Source organism: Budorcas taxicolor, chromosome 17, assembly GCF_023091745.1.
Source record: "Budorcas taxicolor isolate Tak-1 chromosome 17, Takin1.1, whole genome shotgun sequence".
Classification (NCBI taxonomy): domain Eukaryota; kingdom Metazoa; phylum Chordata; class Mammalia; order Artiodactyla; family Bovidae; genus Budorcas; species Budorcas taxicolor.
The window spans coordinates 55,491,051-55,507,058 of NC_068926.1; the positions used below are offsets into that span (position 1 = coordinate 55,491,051).

Below are 16,008 nucleotides of genomic sequence, written 5' to 3' on the forward strand. Positions count from 1 at the left end.
ACCTAGTGTCTCTTCTCCTTTCTTTGGGTAGTAGCACCCTAGTCATTTGGGTGCCTCCCTCCCTGCCTCTGGACAGTCTGGCAGAGCTGTAGTCAAGGTGCCAGCTCAACCCACCCCACAATGCCCAGACAGGAACTGGGCACGTGGAGCCAAGCTAGGGCAGCCCCACGGTCCCTACCTGGAACCTGAAGAGTGAAGTGTTTTCGATAGAGAAAACAGCCAGCGCTCACTCACTGAACAGCAGGACTGCTGAGTGTTTGCCCTGCTGCCATTCTCTAAGCTGCCTGGATTCCCATCCATTTTTGAGCCCCCTTCTCTAACCTGAACTCCTGATAATCTTCCCATTCAGATCCTTGTTCCAGTCAGTCACCTCCATTCCTAGTCTCACTCAGTAGCTGTGACTGGTAGGGTGGTTGGTGACGTCCCCTGTCAGGGATGAGGAAACTGCCATGAGGAGCTCCACTATCTTGCCCAAGGTCTCCCAGCAGGTGTGGTGGGGCAGGGTCTGAATCAGGCAGTCTGACTCATGGCCTGGGTTCCTGATCCCCAGGCTGGACTCCCTGGTTTCCCTGTCAGGAGCTATGTTCAGAAACCTAGGGGTACTTCCCCAGGAACAAAGTTGTGCCTCATGAAGAAAGCTGGACAGGGGATCTCCCTAGGTACCTCATCACCCATCATCATCATATTATCCTCAAACCAGCTAAGACTGCCGCCAGATCTCCTGGGCTGGTTCCCTGCAGGCTCGCTAAAGGACCTTCACTCTCTTGTGTTCATGATGTGAGGTCTAGCTGTGTTGTGATGACAGTAGTGATGTTAGCAGTGATGGAAGTGGGCTAGTGGGGCATCTGGGATATGGACACGGGGAAGTGAACTGATTGCACCATCCCTGTTAGGAATGGGCTGTCCCCGGACACTTCCCATTCTCCTCCCAGAGATCTGCAGGGTTGTATCCAGCCTGATGATTTGGACTTATTATTTTTCATGGGCCAAAATAAAATGAAGGCCACCCTGTGTGAATCCTTGATTTCTTTTTGCCATGACAGGAGAAAGCCAAGGCCGAAGGACTTTGGAACCTTTTTCTACCCCTGGAGACTGATCCTGAGAAGAAATATGGAGCAGGGCTGACCAACATGGAGTACGCACATTTGTGTGAGGTCATGGGCACGTCTCTGTATGCTCCCGAGGTACCTTCTTTACTGTCTTCCTCAGCATGGGAGAAAATCCTTGTCCTCCAGAGAGTTCAGCGATTCTCCTGGGCTGATGGGGTTCCCTGCAGCAGCACTGGACTCGGGAGCTCTGACGCACACTCAGACTTCTTAGGAGTAAAGACACTGGAGGCAGGTGGCTGGAGCCAGAGCAGGAAAGGAGCCAGGGGTGGTGTCTTCTCGGGAAGTTAGGGCCTGGCTGAGCACAGCCTGGCGGCTGGCTTCTGTGGAGCCTCAATCCAACAGCTCCAATCTACTTTTCTCTCCCCAAGGAGCTCTGAAGTTGAGCTTCAGGGGCCTCTGAGCTACTGTATTCAGAATGTTGTGGGTCTTTGCATTTCCTTGGGGAGAGGAAGGACTTTCCTGACGGTGTCAGAGGATCTATGACATGAAAGAGTCCATGCTTCTGAGATGTTTGAATTTTAAATATGGAAGTGAAAGTCACTCTTATGATTCTTCTTCGTTCTAGATTTTTAACTGTTCTGCTCCAGACACAGGGAACATGGAGCTTCTGGTTCGATATGGCACCGAGGAGCAGAAGGCCCGCTGGTTGGTTCCATTGCTGGAGGGAAAGGCTCGCTCCTGTTTCGCTATGACTGAGCCCCAGGTACCTACTTTGAGTCACCCACAGGTGCTCCTCGTCAGGCCAGACCCTTACCCAGCCCCATCGGGCTCTGCCATCAGGGACCTCGGGACCCTTGCCAGCTCGAATCAGAATGTGCTCTCACTCAGGTCGCCTCCTCAGATGCCACCAACATTGAGTCTTCCATCCGAGAGGAAGATGGCTTCTACGTCATCAATGGTCACAAGTGGTGGATCACAGGTATTTGGCCTGAAATTCATTTTTCAATCACGTTTATGTGGATCTAGCCTGATAAGCATGTCTTCTCTGCCCTGCTGTTGTCTGAGAAACTGTGGGAGGGACTAGCTTCATTTCCAGTTAACACAAAAGAGATTCTGTCTCTGTTCCCAGAAGAGGCAGCAAACCCTGAGAGAACCAAAGGTTCTATATGGACTCCAGGTGACCCCACAGGTGACAGTTCCAGGAATCTCTCCTCCACTCCCCACTCTCCTCATTCTGCTGTGGGCATCTCCCTTTAGACAGGCTGGAGGTCACTTCCTCAATGGTGTCCCCGTCTTGTGAGGTCAGCTGTGCTATAGCAGAAGGGCTGGTGATAATCCTATCGTTCACTAGGCTTTAATTCTCCAGGGCCCTCGGTGCATGCCGCGGGGGACCTCCCCTCACTGAGTCTCCACCCTTCCCCAGAAGGTCTGTGGTATTATCCCCACTTCACAGAGAAGGAAACCAGGATGGAGAAGTGACTTGAGTCACTGCCCAAGGTACTAGCCCCCCTACTGCCAAGTAGGGAACCACCCAGAGTTCAAGGCTGGCCTGACTCTGAAGCCTGTGCCCAAAGCCGGCATGTTTCCACCTCCTGTGGGAACAAAGCAGAACAGGCTGCCACTGATAAAGTAGCAGTTTTCAGACTCTTGTTTCCAAATTATATTTTCAACCCAATGTGCTTTACAAGTTAACTGTTCTTAGGATGTTGGATTCCTTCCTCACTGGGACAGAAACCAATTGCTCTTATTGCTGGTCAAAGGGCTGCATGTCCTCATCTGTTCACGTGACATCTTAAAGGGTCCCATCTGCTCGTTGACTTCAGCTTCTCTGGGCCAGAACTGAGTGTTTAAGGAGAGCTGATGGCTTGGTGTCAGATGATGGGGTTCTGTCTCTCTCCTTTCTTGGCAGGCATCCTGGATCCTCGCTGCCAGCTCTGCGTGTTTATGGGAAAAACAGACCCACATGCCCCACGCCACCAGCAGCAGTCCATGTTCTTGGTTCCCATGGATGCTCCAGGGATAAAAATCATCCGGCCACTGACGGTGTATGGGCTGGAGGACGCACCAGGTTGGCCCCTCGAGAACAGCTCGCTTCTCTGTGTGGGTCTGGGTCTGGGGAAAAGGCTTTGGGTAACCCTTGCTCCAGTGCAAAATAACACCTGTATGAGTCTGAGGACATTTGGAAGGCCACGTGCTCCTGCATTTTAGTTCATGAGTATCAACCATGTAGGCAAGGTTCAGACAGGCATTCATCTGTTGTTGTTGTTTTTCTCTTTTAATCATAGAAGACAAGCAGGAGTCTAGGAGGTAAGGAGGCCACAGAGAATGGAGGCAGGAAGTGGCCTCCAGACCTTCTCTTCTAGACCTCAGTGTGGAGAGCTGATTTCCCAGCTTGGAGGTCCTCTCACAGGGGCTCTTTCTCTCTGCTGATTTTGTCCACGTTTTGACTTCAGAGTTCCCATATGGTCAATACACTGTTAGAGTCACAGTACTGCTAGGGAGTTCCAGTTTAAGTTAGAGTTACTTTTTTTTTTTAAGATTTCTTTATTTTTGGTTGTACCTGGTCTTCATAGTTGCCTTCAGGCTTTCCTCAGTGGCGGTGAGCAGAGGCTGCTCCTCATCATGGTATGTGGGCTTCTCATTTTGGTGGCTTCTCTTATTGTAGAGTGTAGGCTCTAGGTGCACAGGCTTCAGTAGCTGTGATTTGGCCTCTAGAGTGCAGACTCAGTAGTTGTGGTGCATGGATGTAGTTGTCTCGAGGCATTTGGGATCTTCCCAGATAAGGGGTTGAACCCATGTCCCCTGTTTTGGCAGGTGGATTCTTAACCACTAGACCACCAGGAAATCCCTAGAGTTATGTTTTAGAAAAGAAATGCCAAACTATTCATTTGTTATTGTGTAAATTAGAGACTTATTTTCTATTTTTAATAGGCTCCATTTTGTTCTCCTACACTGTTCAACCACGTTCCTGTTAGAAGACTACACAAGGGCAGGAATATTGCCTCAGATGAGATAAACATAACCAAGAAAAATGTGTAGGCAGATCACTTGGAGTACCCTTTGTGTCTTTCAGGTGGCCACGGTGAAGTCCTGTTTGAGCAGGTGCGCGTGCCCAAAGAGAACATCATCCTGGGCCCCGGCCGGGGCTTTGAGATTGCCCAGGGCCGACTGGGTCCTGGCAGGATCCATCACTGCATGCGGCTGATTGGCTGCTCAGAGAGGGCGCTGGCACTCATGAAGGCCCGAGTAAGTACTTCCCTTTGTGCCTGTCTCTGGACCAGAACGACCCATCTGTCTTCCTCTCAGACTTCTAATCCTGTTTTCTGAGAGCAGACTTGGCAGGTGAAGCAAGGTGATGTTCTTTACGAGAAGCTGTGTCCTTGTGTTTGCTCTGCCTCTTTTACTTTGCTAAAGTTTCAAATTCAGAGCAGAATGCGCCTTGCCCTGTCAAGGTGACCAGAAGGAAAAGGCCAAGCTCTGTGACAGCAGAGGGCAAGGTTGCAAGTCCACAGGGTCATGGTCTACTGATGACCATTTCTTCTATTAGTTCATCTTTAAAAATTAGGTAATAGAGAGAACTTGGGGTTCTAGCATCCAGCCCTGCACCATCCTCCTCCCCAAGCACATTTAAAACTTTATTCTTCTGTGACCCCTCAAAGGTTGCAAGTCCACACAAATGAAAGTTCTTGCTGGCAATGGTAATTCAAATCAGTGATACCAATTTTGCAAAGAAAACTGAAGGAATCTTTGAGCCCCCAAAATATCTCACAAGATACTGTCCAAAGAACAGAGATAGTCATGTGTGCATAGGTCACTGAGCAAATCTGATATTCACACCCTTTTACTGTCCAATTTCTTTGTTTTGTGTTTTGTGTTTTTGTTTTTAGTTTTTTTTTTTTTTTTTTAAATTTTAAAGAAAATGCTCCCTTTAAGGGCTCAGGTATAGTACCTAGTCTCATCCTGCAGAGCAGCTTAAGCGTACATGCCAGAAGTCTTAGAAGGTGCCAAGTATTGAGGAGGATGGCCATCCCACTCATAGGACCTGATCATAAGGAGTAGTTAGATTTGATACTAGGAGGTTCACCACAACCATGATTATAATACTTTGAAACAACCTGTGAGGCTAACAAGTAGAGCTTGATCAGATAACCCTGGTTATGGACATGCAGTGAAATTCCAAAGCAATGCTGTAGAAATCTGTTTCTTAATATATATAAAGAGATAACCCTTAATGAAAAAAAAGCAGGCTACAAAAGCATTATAAAGGATATGATTCCATTTTTTTGTTAAAAAAATACATATGTATGTTTATGCATACGGAGAAGTATCCAAAATTTAAAGTGTGACTAGATGATGGAATACCATGTTGTTTGTGTTGTGGTTTTTCTTTTTTTTTGTTGTTCTGAAAATGTATGCTTTTCTGCCATTAGTAATATAATTGGTATCATTATCTGTTTTTAGTTAAAAAGTGGGGCAGAGAAAAGATCCCTTAAGTTCTTCTGATTGATTGTAGTTTTCAGATTCTAGAATCCCCATTGCAATCACAGTTGTCCACAAGAGGGCTCTGGCACCCAGACTTTGCCCCTGAGAGTTCCTCAGGACGTGAAGCAGGCCCTACTGTCAGCAGAGGGCGCCCTCCTGGCCTGTGTGAGGCGCCCACAGTCACTGCCTGGTTACCAGAGTAGCCCTGGGCCGCAGGCAACTCAGACCAAGCTCTGTCCTGCTTGGAGGCCAGGGCTGCCCAGATGGGGCAGAAAGGCTGGAGTAAAGGGGTTCCTGGAGATAATTTGTGCAGCCACCACATTGTCTAGCTTCCCCCACGCCCCCGCCCTCTCCTGTGCTTCCACCCTCTCCTCTGCAGAGCACCATCCATGCCTCCCATCCTGTCTCCTGTGTCCACAGGCGAAGTCCCGCGTGGCCTTTGGGAAGCCCCTTGTAGAGCAGGGCACTGTCCTGGCAGACATTGCCCTATCCCGCGTGGAGATTGAGCAGGCCCGGCTGCTGGTGCTGAAAGCTGCCCACGTCATGGATGTGGCGGGAAATAAGGTAGGAGGCCGAGGGACCTCACAGAGAACAGGTCCTGAGGACACGGTGAGGGATGCCAGCCCGGAAATCTAGATGCTGACTCTTCCCTCCCCACTCAGCAAACTACAGAGAAAACGCTTGGCTCCTTGACATAAATAACTTTGCTTCAATTCTCCTTGGAACTGCCTGGCAGCTTTTCAAAAATGGAAAAGGTACAATAAAGAGGACTGACCTTTCTGTTTTACTGACCCAGTGACCGTCTGTCAGCAGGCCTGACAGGGCCATATGGCCCCGGCCTGAGCTACAGACCTGCCTGGTCTTCCAGGCATCAGGCAGACTGAGAATAAGCCAGGGAGTTAACCAGAAAAGCTTTATTTTCAACGTGACATTATTCCTTAAATGGCTCTTTCTGAGTGCCTCCTAACACCAGGCATGATGCCATGTCAATCCCTGCCTTCTCCATCTCTCTACTGGGTCTCTAACCCTTAGCTGAGAGGCCTTGGTAGCAGGGGGTGACCCAGGCTCAAGTTCCTGGTTTCTTGGTCATCTAGTGCCAGGTATGAGGGCTCTCAGGGGCTTTGATTGAAATCCCAAACTCAGGGAAGATGCTTGTACTTCAATTCCGCAGAGTCCTGGCTGGCCTCATGCCACCTTTCCTTTGGAAACAGAGCTGGTCATGACCCCAGATGAGGCTCAGGCCAGTCCCCACTCTGCATTGAGTGTGCGGTGATGCTGCCTGTCACCTAGGAAGATGCCCCTTGTCTTTCCTTGACAAGGCAGCTTCCCACACCGCACAGCATCCTAAGTCACTTTCCTTGTCACCCACCCTGCCTCTCCACCCATTGGTGCTGGGTAGGGTCCATGCACCAGGCAAGGCTTGTGGTCCAGCAGGAGCTCAGATCTCTGTTCGGAGCTGCTGTTTCTACTCCTCCCTGTGAAACTGATCAGTCTTCCACGCATTCCACCCTGGGGTCTTGCCCTCCTCACCGTAGTTCCTCTTCCTTGTAGGCTGCAGCTCTGGATATTGCCATGATTAAAATGGTGGCCCCATCCATGGCTTCCCGAGTGATTGATCGTGCTATTCAGGTGAGCACAGATGATGGATCGCTGGTTCTTCTGAATCATTCACAAGATTCAGAATTCCTCTCCTTTAGCTGCCCAACCTCCTATAAACTAATAACAGCCCTTTGTTGCACAACCCCCATACATGACTGTCCTTTTCCTCCTCAGATACAACCCTATGAGGGGTCCTATTTCTGCTTCCATTTTGAATACATGGAAGCAGAAGCACAGGAAAGTGATTTGTCCAAGGTCACTCAGCTTGCAAGGAGCTGAGCTCAGATTTTGGGGAACCTAGGTCCTTCTTACACCAGGCCCAGCCTTCTAACCACATAGAGATGCCTCCTTCCCAAATCTCAATCCATGGCCCCTAGAGAGGGACTTCCCAACAGCAGAAGTCACCTAGCAGAGCAGACCTGGGGAACCTGGTGTCCCTGGGATGGCTAGTGAGGCCCCATTTGGAGTCTTCCAGAATGCTGTTGTCACACAGGTATCAGGGGACAGCCTTGCAGTGTGGCTGTTCTGAGCTGTCCTCACATCTTAGGAGCAGGCACTTGTTCGTGGGGCTCTCAGGGATGAGGGCTCACCCAGGGCTTCCTCCCCTTCTGCCCTGTGTCTGCCAGGCCTTCGGAGCAGCAGGGCTGAGCAGCGACCACCCACTGGCTCAGTTCTTCACTGGGGCCCGAGCCCTGCGCTTTGCTGATGGCCCTGATGAGGTGCACCGAGCAGCAGTGGCCAAGATGGAGCTGAAGCACCGCAGTTAGACCTGCAGGAGCCAGATCATCCCCACCAGGCTTGTTGTGCCCAAATGTTTAAATGACGTGCTTTGAAAGGCCTGGTGTGTGCGCTCCATGCACCCTGCCTGGCAGCTCTGTCCTGGGACCCTTGTGAACTCAGCCTTGGTTGGTCCTCACAGAACACACTTCTGTAAGAAGCCTGGAGTTGCCTGTTTCAGGCAAGGAGGAAGAGGAGTAACCAAGAGCTGAGTGGGTTTTGGCACAGAGCCTGAAGAGCTGGTCTTTAGGCCAGGAGCTGGATGGGCAGCTGGGCCCCTTCTCTCTGGCTGTGGTGTGCAAAGGCTGTGGGCATCTGCATGAGTATTAGGAGACCTACTGGGCCTGTGGTTGCTCCCAATACAGGGCCTGCTGCTCTTTCCCTCCCCACCGCTTCTCCCAGCTGATGGCTGCAGCCTACAAACCTGGGGTAGAACTCCTGGGAAAAAGGAATGTAACCCAAATCATGAAGCCACTGCCATCTAATTTTCTTTCTTTGAATATCCAAAACACAGAACACTGAAATGTTAATTTAGAAAGAAACTTTGGAAACATGAAAGAATAAGAATGCATACTTCAGAGACATCATGAATGCTCTATATCGTATAAAAAGAATGGAGAATGAAGGCTATCACTTCAACCCCTGTTTCAGTAATGTCAGTTGCCTCCGCATATTTGAGTTTACACAAGATCCTGCCCAGTGCATCAGCCTACCTGTACGCATGGAGGGCAAAGATGCAGTGACCCATAGTAGGTCCCAAATCAGCCACCTCAGTGCTACTCATCTAAAGGTCAGCAAAAGACCATGGCGTTCTGGTGTGTGAGGGCCATCCTCCATGTGCTCTGTAGTCAGAATATTTGTGGGGAGAGGAGGTGGTGGGCAATATGCCATTACAATCCAGAGAGCAGTACTTTTCCCACAGAGAAAAGTGGACATGCTTGCTCACTTGAGGTCTGAGTTCAAGGAATGGGTGCCCATGAGCCCAGGCAGTGGGTGGAGATAAGCCATTGGCTCTTAGGGCCTGATCTGCTAATCTCATGATCTGGGATGTGGCCAACAGCTGCCCATTTCAGGTCAGACCACATGGGCAGGGATCACCCTTCACTGTCTGCTGCCTTGCAGACCTGGCCCCCTCAAGGAACTGCTTTACCAGAGAGAACACCCACCTGCTGCAGTTACAACCTCATGCCTTCAGGGTACTGGGGAGGCATGGGGGGCTTGTGAAAATGCTTCTCAGATGTCCTTGCCTTAGTGGTCTGGGGAGGCAGGCCCTCCTCTACTGCTTGTTGCTCACAAAGATAGTTAAATTCAACTCCTCCCCCACAATGAACTGCTATCACAACACCAGCCGTACTGCCAAACAACCTTTTGAAAACTGTGGCAGGGTTCTAGCAGCCTGAATTCTTGCTTTGAGTCTTAGTAAGGAGGGGTTTGAAAAAGGAAGTGCTCTGGCACGTGTATCACGTGACCCTCAGGTTTCTCTCATGGCCTCAGAAGTTAACCTTGCTTGTTAACTAGTGCAGCTGCAGGGATGAAAATAGAAACTGTGGGGCGACTGCACATCTCCCTCAGGTTCTGTGGGGAAAAGGGAAGCCCTGGGTGGGACAGTGAGCGTGCTTAAAGGATGTGACTCACAGAGATGTGGCCGCCAGCAGCCCCTCATCCAGGATCTCCCATCCTGTGAAATAATTCCACTCACCACTGTCAACTGTACCCTTCCTCTTAGCTGGGCACTAGTCTAGGCCCTGGGGAATGTGCAGGAGAACAAACTGGCCCAGTTGCTGACACCAGGGGGCCCTTGGCCCCTTGACCCCCTGGTGCCCTGAAGGCATGTGGTTGTAACTGCCCCAGGTGGGTGTTCTCTCAAGTAGGGGATGGTGACGAGTATCTGAGATGGTGGTGGGTGATGTGGGTGCTCTAACAGGCACTGCTAGAGGGTGGGAGCTGGGGGCTCAGAAAGGGAAAACTCATTCCAGAAGAGGCATTGAGCAAGACCTGCATGATAAGAATGGGCAAGGGTGCTTCAGAAGAAGGAACAGCAGATGCAGAGGCCCTGCAGGGCAGCCCAGTGTGTCTGGGTGTTGAATACCAGAATGTAGAAGGTGCTGGGCCATGTGAGACCTCGGGGCCTTTGGTGGTGAGTTTGGTGTTGATTCTAAACTTGACAAAACAGTAAGTTTAGGTCTTAGCGTGACACTTTGATTTGAGTTTTTAAAAGCTGCTTCTGCTCTCCAAAGTTCACCAGGATAAAGAAGGAATAAGGGAAGATTAGAGCTGGTTCAAAATTCCCTATTACTGCAGAGGGCTGCAAAAAAAAACACCCACAAAGTTAAAATTTTTTTAAAAAAAAGAAGGAAAGGTGGAGGATGAGGGGCAGGGGTTTTAATGAGTTATGAGCAAAAAATCTGAAGAATAAAGGAAATTTAACCTGGTCTTTCTCTCTCTTTTTTCCCCTACCTTCAGCAAACAGTTGGCATTTCTGGTTGGCCAAATGTGCTAACTAACGTGGTGCCGTGACAGCATTCTGCTTCTCTGGAGTAGGAGTCTGTGTATGGTTGTAGATGCATGCTTGGGCATGAACAAGCTTGGCGGGTGACGAGAGTGCCTGACCAGCTTTATTTGTGGCACACTTAATCTCTTGCCACCATCTCTATGTGGCTGGGTCTGCCTTCTTATTAGCCTGTCTTGGGTATGGGAACAAAATGTCATCATAACATACAATGATTTTTTCTCACATCGACTTTCTGTCTCAAAGCAATTGAACACACAATTCCTCTGCTCATCTCTTGGCATCAGAGGCTAGATTCCCACTGGACTGAGCCCTCCCCCATGGCCCCATGACAGTTGCAGGGCTCAGGGTTCCATCTAGAATGCCAGCTGTGATGGGGTGTTTAGCCCTCTCTTCCCATTCTCCCCCACCTCATGCTCCTTGCAGTTACGTGTGGTCCTGGCATCCACAGCTGCCTGTGTTCCTCCCAGCCCTGATTTCATATACTATCAGATAATTCCAGAATAATCCTAGAAAGGCTGTAAGAAAGAGACTGGATTCCAGAGAACTCCTCTGGTTGGGGCCCCTTTAGGAGAATGTCACTGGAAGTGATGTTGAAAGAATAGGCTCCTGCATTCTCTGCCAGCATTCCCATTCCAGAGTCCCCAGTGTTCGTCTGGGAGGCCAGGGCTGTGCTGCTGCTGGCCTCTCTGTAGTCACAGGGAAACAGGGGGGCAAGCCCAGAGCTGAACCTTTGGTTGAGCATCTCTGGGATCTCTGGATCAGTATTTATACTGCCCTCCATGGTGCCATGAGGCTACAGCCCTCTCGCCACCATTGAACTTGCCAATGCATGTAAGCATCACAGCAGAAAGACGGGAGAGTCCCAGGCTCCAGCAACCAGGGGTCCAAACCTGTGACCATCTATTGGACAAATACTCTGGGAGCAGAGTTCTTTTAATCAAAATGGCCGAATAGATAAATGATTTCAGGGAATTTTTATCAGTATTAGATAGATAACCTAGTGGTAAAGAGCTGTCACAGAAAAACAGACACTAAAGTGTTAAGGACAGATATTAATTAGTTATACTCTACTGCAGTAAGAATGAGGGCCCAGCATGAACTGACCTCAGCTTCCATTTGTACAGGGGGCATCTTAGGGAGAGAATGAAAGCAGGGAGGGTCAATGGCAGGGTTTACACAGGGAAATTCCTGCTAAATCAACAGAAAGTGGGAAGGTGGAGGGCACCAGTCCACATGAAATTTATCTGGGTTTGCTAACTGGCGCTTAAAGAAGCTAGGCTCCTAGCCTCCCACGGAGAAAGGAAGGCAGGGTCCTATCTTGAAACACTGGCTGGGATAAACTGGCAGTAACTTCTGGGAGCCTTGAGTTTCCTCAGGCAGGCACATTTGCCAGGCTCCAGCCATCCTAGGGATGTGGCCTTGAGCTGCTAGAAACTATTAGTGTCTGTTCAGGTCTTCAGATGTGGTGGGGGTGGACCACATCATTCATACTGAGAGTCTATAGTTTTTGTCGGCTGAGGATGAGGCCCAGTCAGCAAGAGTGCTTAGAGAAGCGTAGCAAGAGTCTAGTCAGGGAGAGTCTCTTTGTCAGTTATGCTTCTGGATTCAAGTGACCCTGGGTTTCAACCCTGCCTCTGTGACAGATGAGCTGGGTGATGACAGAGAAGATATTTTCATCTCATAGAGTTGGTTTTCCCATTTGGAAAATGGGAGAGAACAGCAATCCTTCCTAGGACTGTTTGAAGGTAAAATGAGCTGACTCATGAAGATTAAACATGAAGCCGGTAGTACATGCCAGTGTGTCATGTGGCTGGATTCTGGAGGGGGCTAAAGAGGAGGCTATCTCAACTTGAGATACAGGCCTGTGGGGGTCCCACACGACTAAGCACGGCTGGACCAGCCACGGCTGTAGCTCTCCCACAGGCTAACGTGCAGAGGAGTGAACCTGGGGATCTGGTTTAGTGCCAAGTGTGACTCAGCAGACCTGTCTTCCTAATGTGCTATCAGTTACTGCTGTTTGCTTGGGGACCCCATCTGGATAAGCAGAGTGAGGAGAATGGCTAGACTCCCCTAACTTCATCACGTGGATACAGTAATAGCTACTAGGTATGGGCTAATGCTAGTGGTAAAAAACATGCCTCCCAATGCAGGAGACGCAAGAGATGGGAGTTCAATCCCTGGCTTGGGAAAATCCCCTGGAGGAGGGCATGGCAACCCATTCCAGTATTCTTGCCTGGGAAACCCCATGGGCAGAGGAGTCTGGTGGGCTACAGTCCATAGAGTCGTAGAGTTGGACATGACTGACTCGACTTAGCACAGCACTTTTAGTACCTACCAGGTGCCAAGAACTGCACATCTCAACAAATGGCAAATAATTTTTTCTGCCCATTTTAGAGGTGAGGAGACTGGGGTTCAAAGAGGTTTAATGACTTGCCTAAGATCACACAGCTAGTCAGTGAATTCAAACCTAAATCACAAGACTGCAGAGCTCTTTCCACTCAGAGGCATGGATTTTTACCATCTCTGAGAGGCTTCCTGAGAGGTGCTGGCTGCCTCACCTAGGGGAGGAGGAAGAAGAAAAAGCAGCCCCAGGCAGCCAACAAGAACATGTCCTGCCATGAATAAAGTATGTGAGTCTGTTTCCAAAGCTGGGGAATCTTGGGGATACCTCCTTACTGCCTAGGGGGCAGCCCCTGTGGGAACATCTGCATTAGGGCTAAAGGTGGGGCATGGAGTGCTGGTGGCCTGTCATCAGAGTGTGTGTGTACGTGTGTGTGCATGTGTGCACGTATGAGAATAAAGAGGGCAGCCTATGCCCAGGCTGGGCCACTGTTTTTCCTTTGGCTCCTGAGAGAGAATGTCTTCTTGTTTAACTATTGCTCTGAATTACTCCCCTCCCCCCATACCCAGTTTGCAAAACAGAAAACTCCCTCCATTTGATAGTGTCAGTGTCCCAGCATTGGGACTATACAACCAAATATCTAAAATCTCACCATTCAGTGACCCCGAAGGACATCTCAGTTACCACTGTTTTTAGAGAACAGGTGGAACTAGATTTTTTCCAACCTGAAAAGACACTGTTGGGTCCTAACAATAAAATGCTTTGGAATATTTCAAAGCTAAGACTTTGTGTAACTTCTTAGAGGAAGTGAATGACTGTTTCTTACCCAGTTCAGAGCTTCTCCCAATGATCTCGGCATGGTGGGAGGATAATATTTATTCACGTCAAAGTGTTCACATCTCTTCCTTCTGTAGCATCCTTACATTTTGCTTGCTTAGATCCTCTCCCTGCTTCATTCCTCTTCCCTCTAAGGATACTTTGCTTTTGTCAGTTTCATTCCTGGCAGTGTGTCCACACAGACAAGGGGCAATGGAGAGTAATAAAGTTGGACCTAGAGGCAAAGATAACAAAAAAAATCAGAACAAAGACTTACAGAAGTGCAAGAAAACATATTGAAAGTAAAGTGGAAGAAAGAAAAGAGTCAACACATATTATCAGGGAGAAATCTAGGTTGAAAGTTAAGTTGTACTTAATGTTTTGGACAGACTGAGCCACATGGAGTCACAAATATATTAGGGTTTCAGCACATGCAGTTAATCTTGGGCTGCAGTGTATGGTTGACCTTGAACTGAAAACTGGTGAAAGCAGCCAAGAGAAGCTAGTGTGATTATTGAAGACTCCCTCAGAAGATGGGGTTTGGGCTGAATCTTGGTAGGAAAGATTTCCTTAAGCAGAGATAGTTGGATGGGCCTGGGGAAGAAGGGCCCCTAAAACTATAGGGCCAGGGTGAGCACCACAGACGAACCAACCAGAATAAAAGAACCAACCAGAATAAAAGCACACCCAACATGTGTGCTAAACTGATACACACAACTGTGCACACCAGTGGGAACCCAAGCATGACCTCGTATAGGCCTGTAATTTGAATGAGTGAAAGTAAAGTCCTGTCTAAGATCACACAGCTGGTTGGTGCCTGGCTCCCATTTTCAGTTTCTTTCCATTTTAATACTGTTTTGCTTCTTTTAGACAAAAAGCCACAGAGTGGATGACTTTCAGATATGCTAAAAACTCATCCCCTGGAATGAGGAAAGTCTGATGCCACTAACAATGTTTATTATTAACGGAAGGGAATGCCTGTTTATATGGATCTGTGAAAAACTGCCCTTAGGGATCATGTCTAATTTTATTTGAACTAACTTTAAAATTAGAGCACAATACTAGTTTTATTATCATCTTTTAATCATGTCACAAACAGTAATCCTTCAGCATCAAAGACCAGCAAATCTGGCAGCACAGGCTTTTAACAGAAAAAAAAAGGACAAATGTTAATCTGCTTTTGTTGCTGGAGGAGGGTCATTATTCAATGTCAGATCCCTACTGCTAGTTAAAAATATTTCAGAAGTCAGAATAGATTTTAAAATTTTTATTTCTAAATGTCCTATGAGGACTCATAAAATAAAACAGGCCCCAGATGTTGCCAGTATACTGTATTCACAATCAGAGCTTTTGATTCACTTGGTCTCCCCCTTCCTTTTTTTTTTTTTTTTTTTTAAAAAGAAATAAAACAGAATGACACAATCCTCTGTGTTGATGGGCTGGCACTTTGCACTAACTCCAACATGGATGGAACATTTGCTTTCTATACTTTTAATTGAGGATACAGAGATGAAAAAAGACTGTTCTTGTGGGAAAACTGTCTTCCAAACTCAACCTCTGAAAAGAGCAGTCTTTCTTCTCTCCCAGTTACTGCATTGTATAACCTGAGGCAAAACTACACAACTCTTTGCGCCTTAGTTTCCTCGCTTGTAAAATGGAGATAAAGTGGTAGCTACCTCAGAAGCCTGTTGTGGAGGTGAAATAAACTAAGTAAAAGTAGTGAGGAGCGTCTGGTGCACAGTTACGTACTCTGTGTGCTCCCTGTTCTGCTGCTTTGTTTCCATCACTATCATAGCTCTGATAACCTCAAAGATCAACTGGATTGAAGATCTGATGTTCCAGTCATTGGCAGAGAAAGCCCAAAGGATTAAATGGAAAAGAAGGCAGGCTGGTCTTAAAGAGCCAGGAAAATTTGGCACAGAGATTGATGGAGAGAATGACAGCCCTCCCTGAGGCCAAGTTGCAGAGGATCTGCACAAAAATCCTTTATTTTATGAGGTCATTATTGATTGATAGGAAATAGATTTGAATCAAATCCTTTTGGGAGCTTATCATTAAGTAGGCACCCCCAAAAGTATATGTGAGAGTAGACTTTAAATTCAGGTTTATTTTATTTTGGAAGAGAAGCTCATGTTTTGTTAGTTTGGATTGAATGCAACAAACTGAATCTGAAGAAAAAGAAGATAATATTTTTAAAGCACTTATCACATCCAACCACTGCTCTAAGAAACATACGTTATTTCATTTTATCTTAGCAATGCTATGGAATATGTCCTGTTAACCTGTTTTATAGGTGAAGAAAGTGAAGCTAAATGAGATTAATTCACATGGTTGAGGTCACTTAATTAGTAAATGATAGAGCTAGTATTCAAATACAGGTCTGACCCAAAAGCCAATGAAAATGCCACTCTACAACCACACCCATGGGAAAA

The 16,008-nt window shown here is 47.9% G+C and overlaps 1 protein-coding gene across 1 annotated transcript in view; it reads left to right on the forward strand.

Moving 5' to 3' along the window:
• Positions 1-10,293, forward strand: part of LOC128062347 (acyl-CoA dehydrogenase family member 10) — a 49,058-nt gene extending 38,765 nt beyond the window's left edge. The window contains exons 14-21 of the mRNA XM_052654798.1: positions 1,044-1,184; positions 1,675-1,812; positions 1,938-2,028; positions 2,959-3,117; positions 4,123-4,295; positions 5,952-6,095; positions 7,083-7,160; positions 7,757-10,293. Coding sequence (XP_052510758.1) covers positions 1,044-1,184; positions 1,675-1,812; positions 1,938-2,028; positions 2,959-3,117; positions 4,123-4,295; positions 5,952-6,095; positions 7,083-7,160; positions 7,757-7,897 — 1,065 coding nt within the window. The 3' untranslated portion in view covers positions 7,898-10,293. The remainder of the gene's footprint in view (positions 1-1,043; positions 1,185-1,674; positions 1,813-1,937; positions 2,029-2,958; positions 3,118-4,122; positions 4,296-5,951; positions 6,096-7,082; positions 7,161-7,756) is intronic.
• The last annotated feature ends 5,715 nt before the right edge of the window (positions 10,294-16,008 follow it).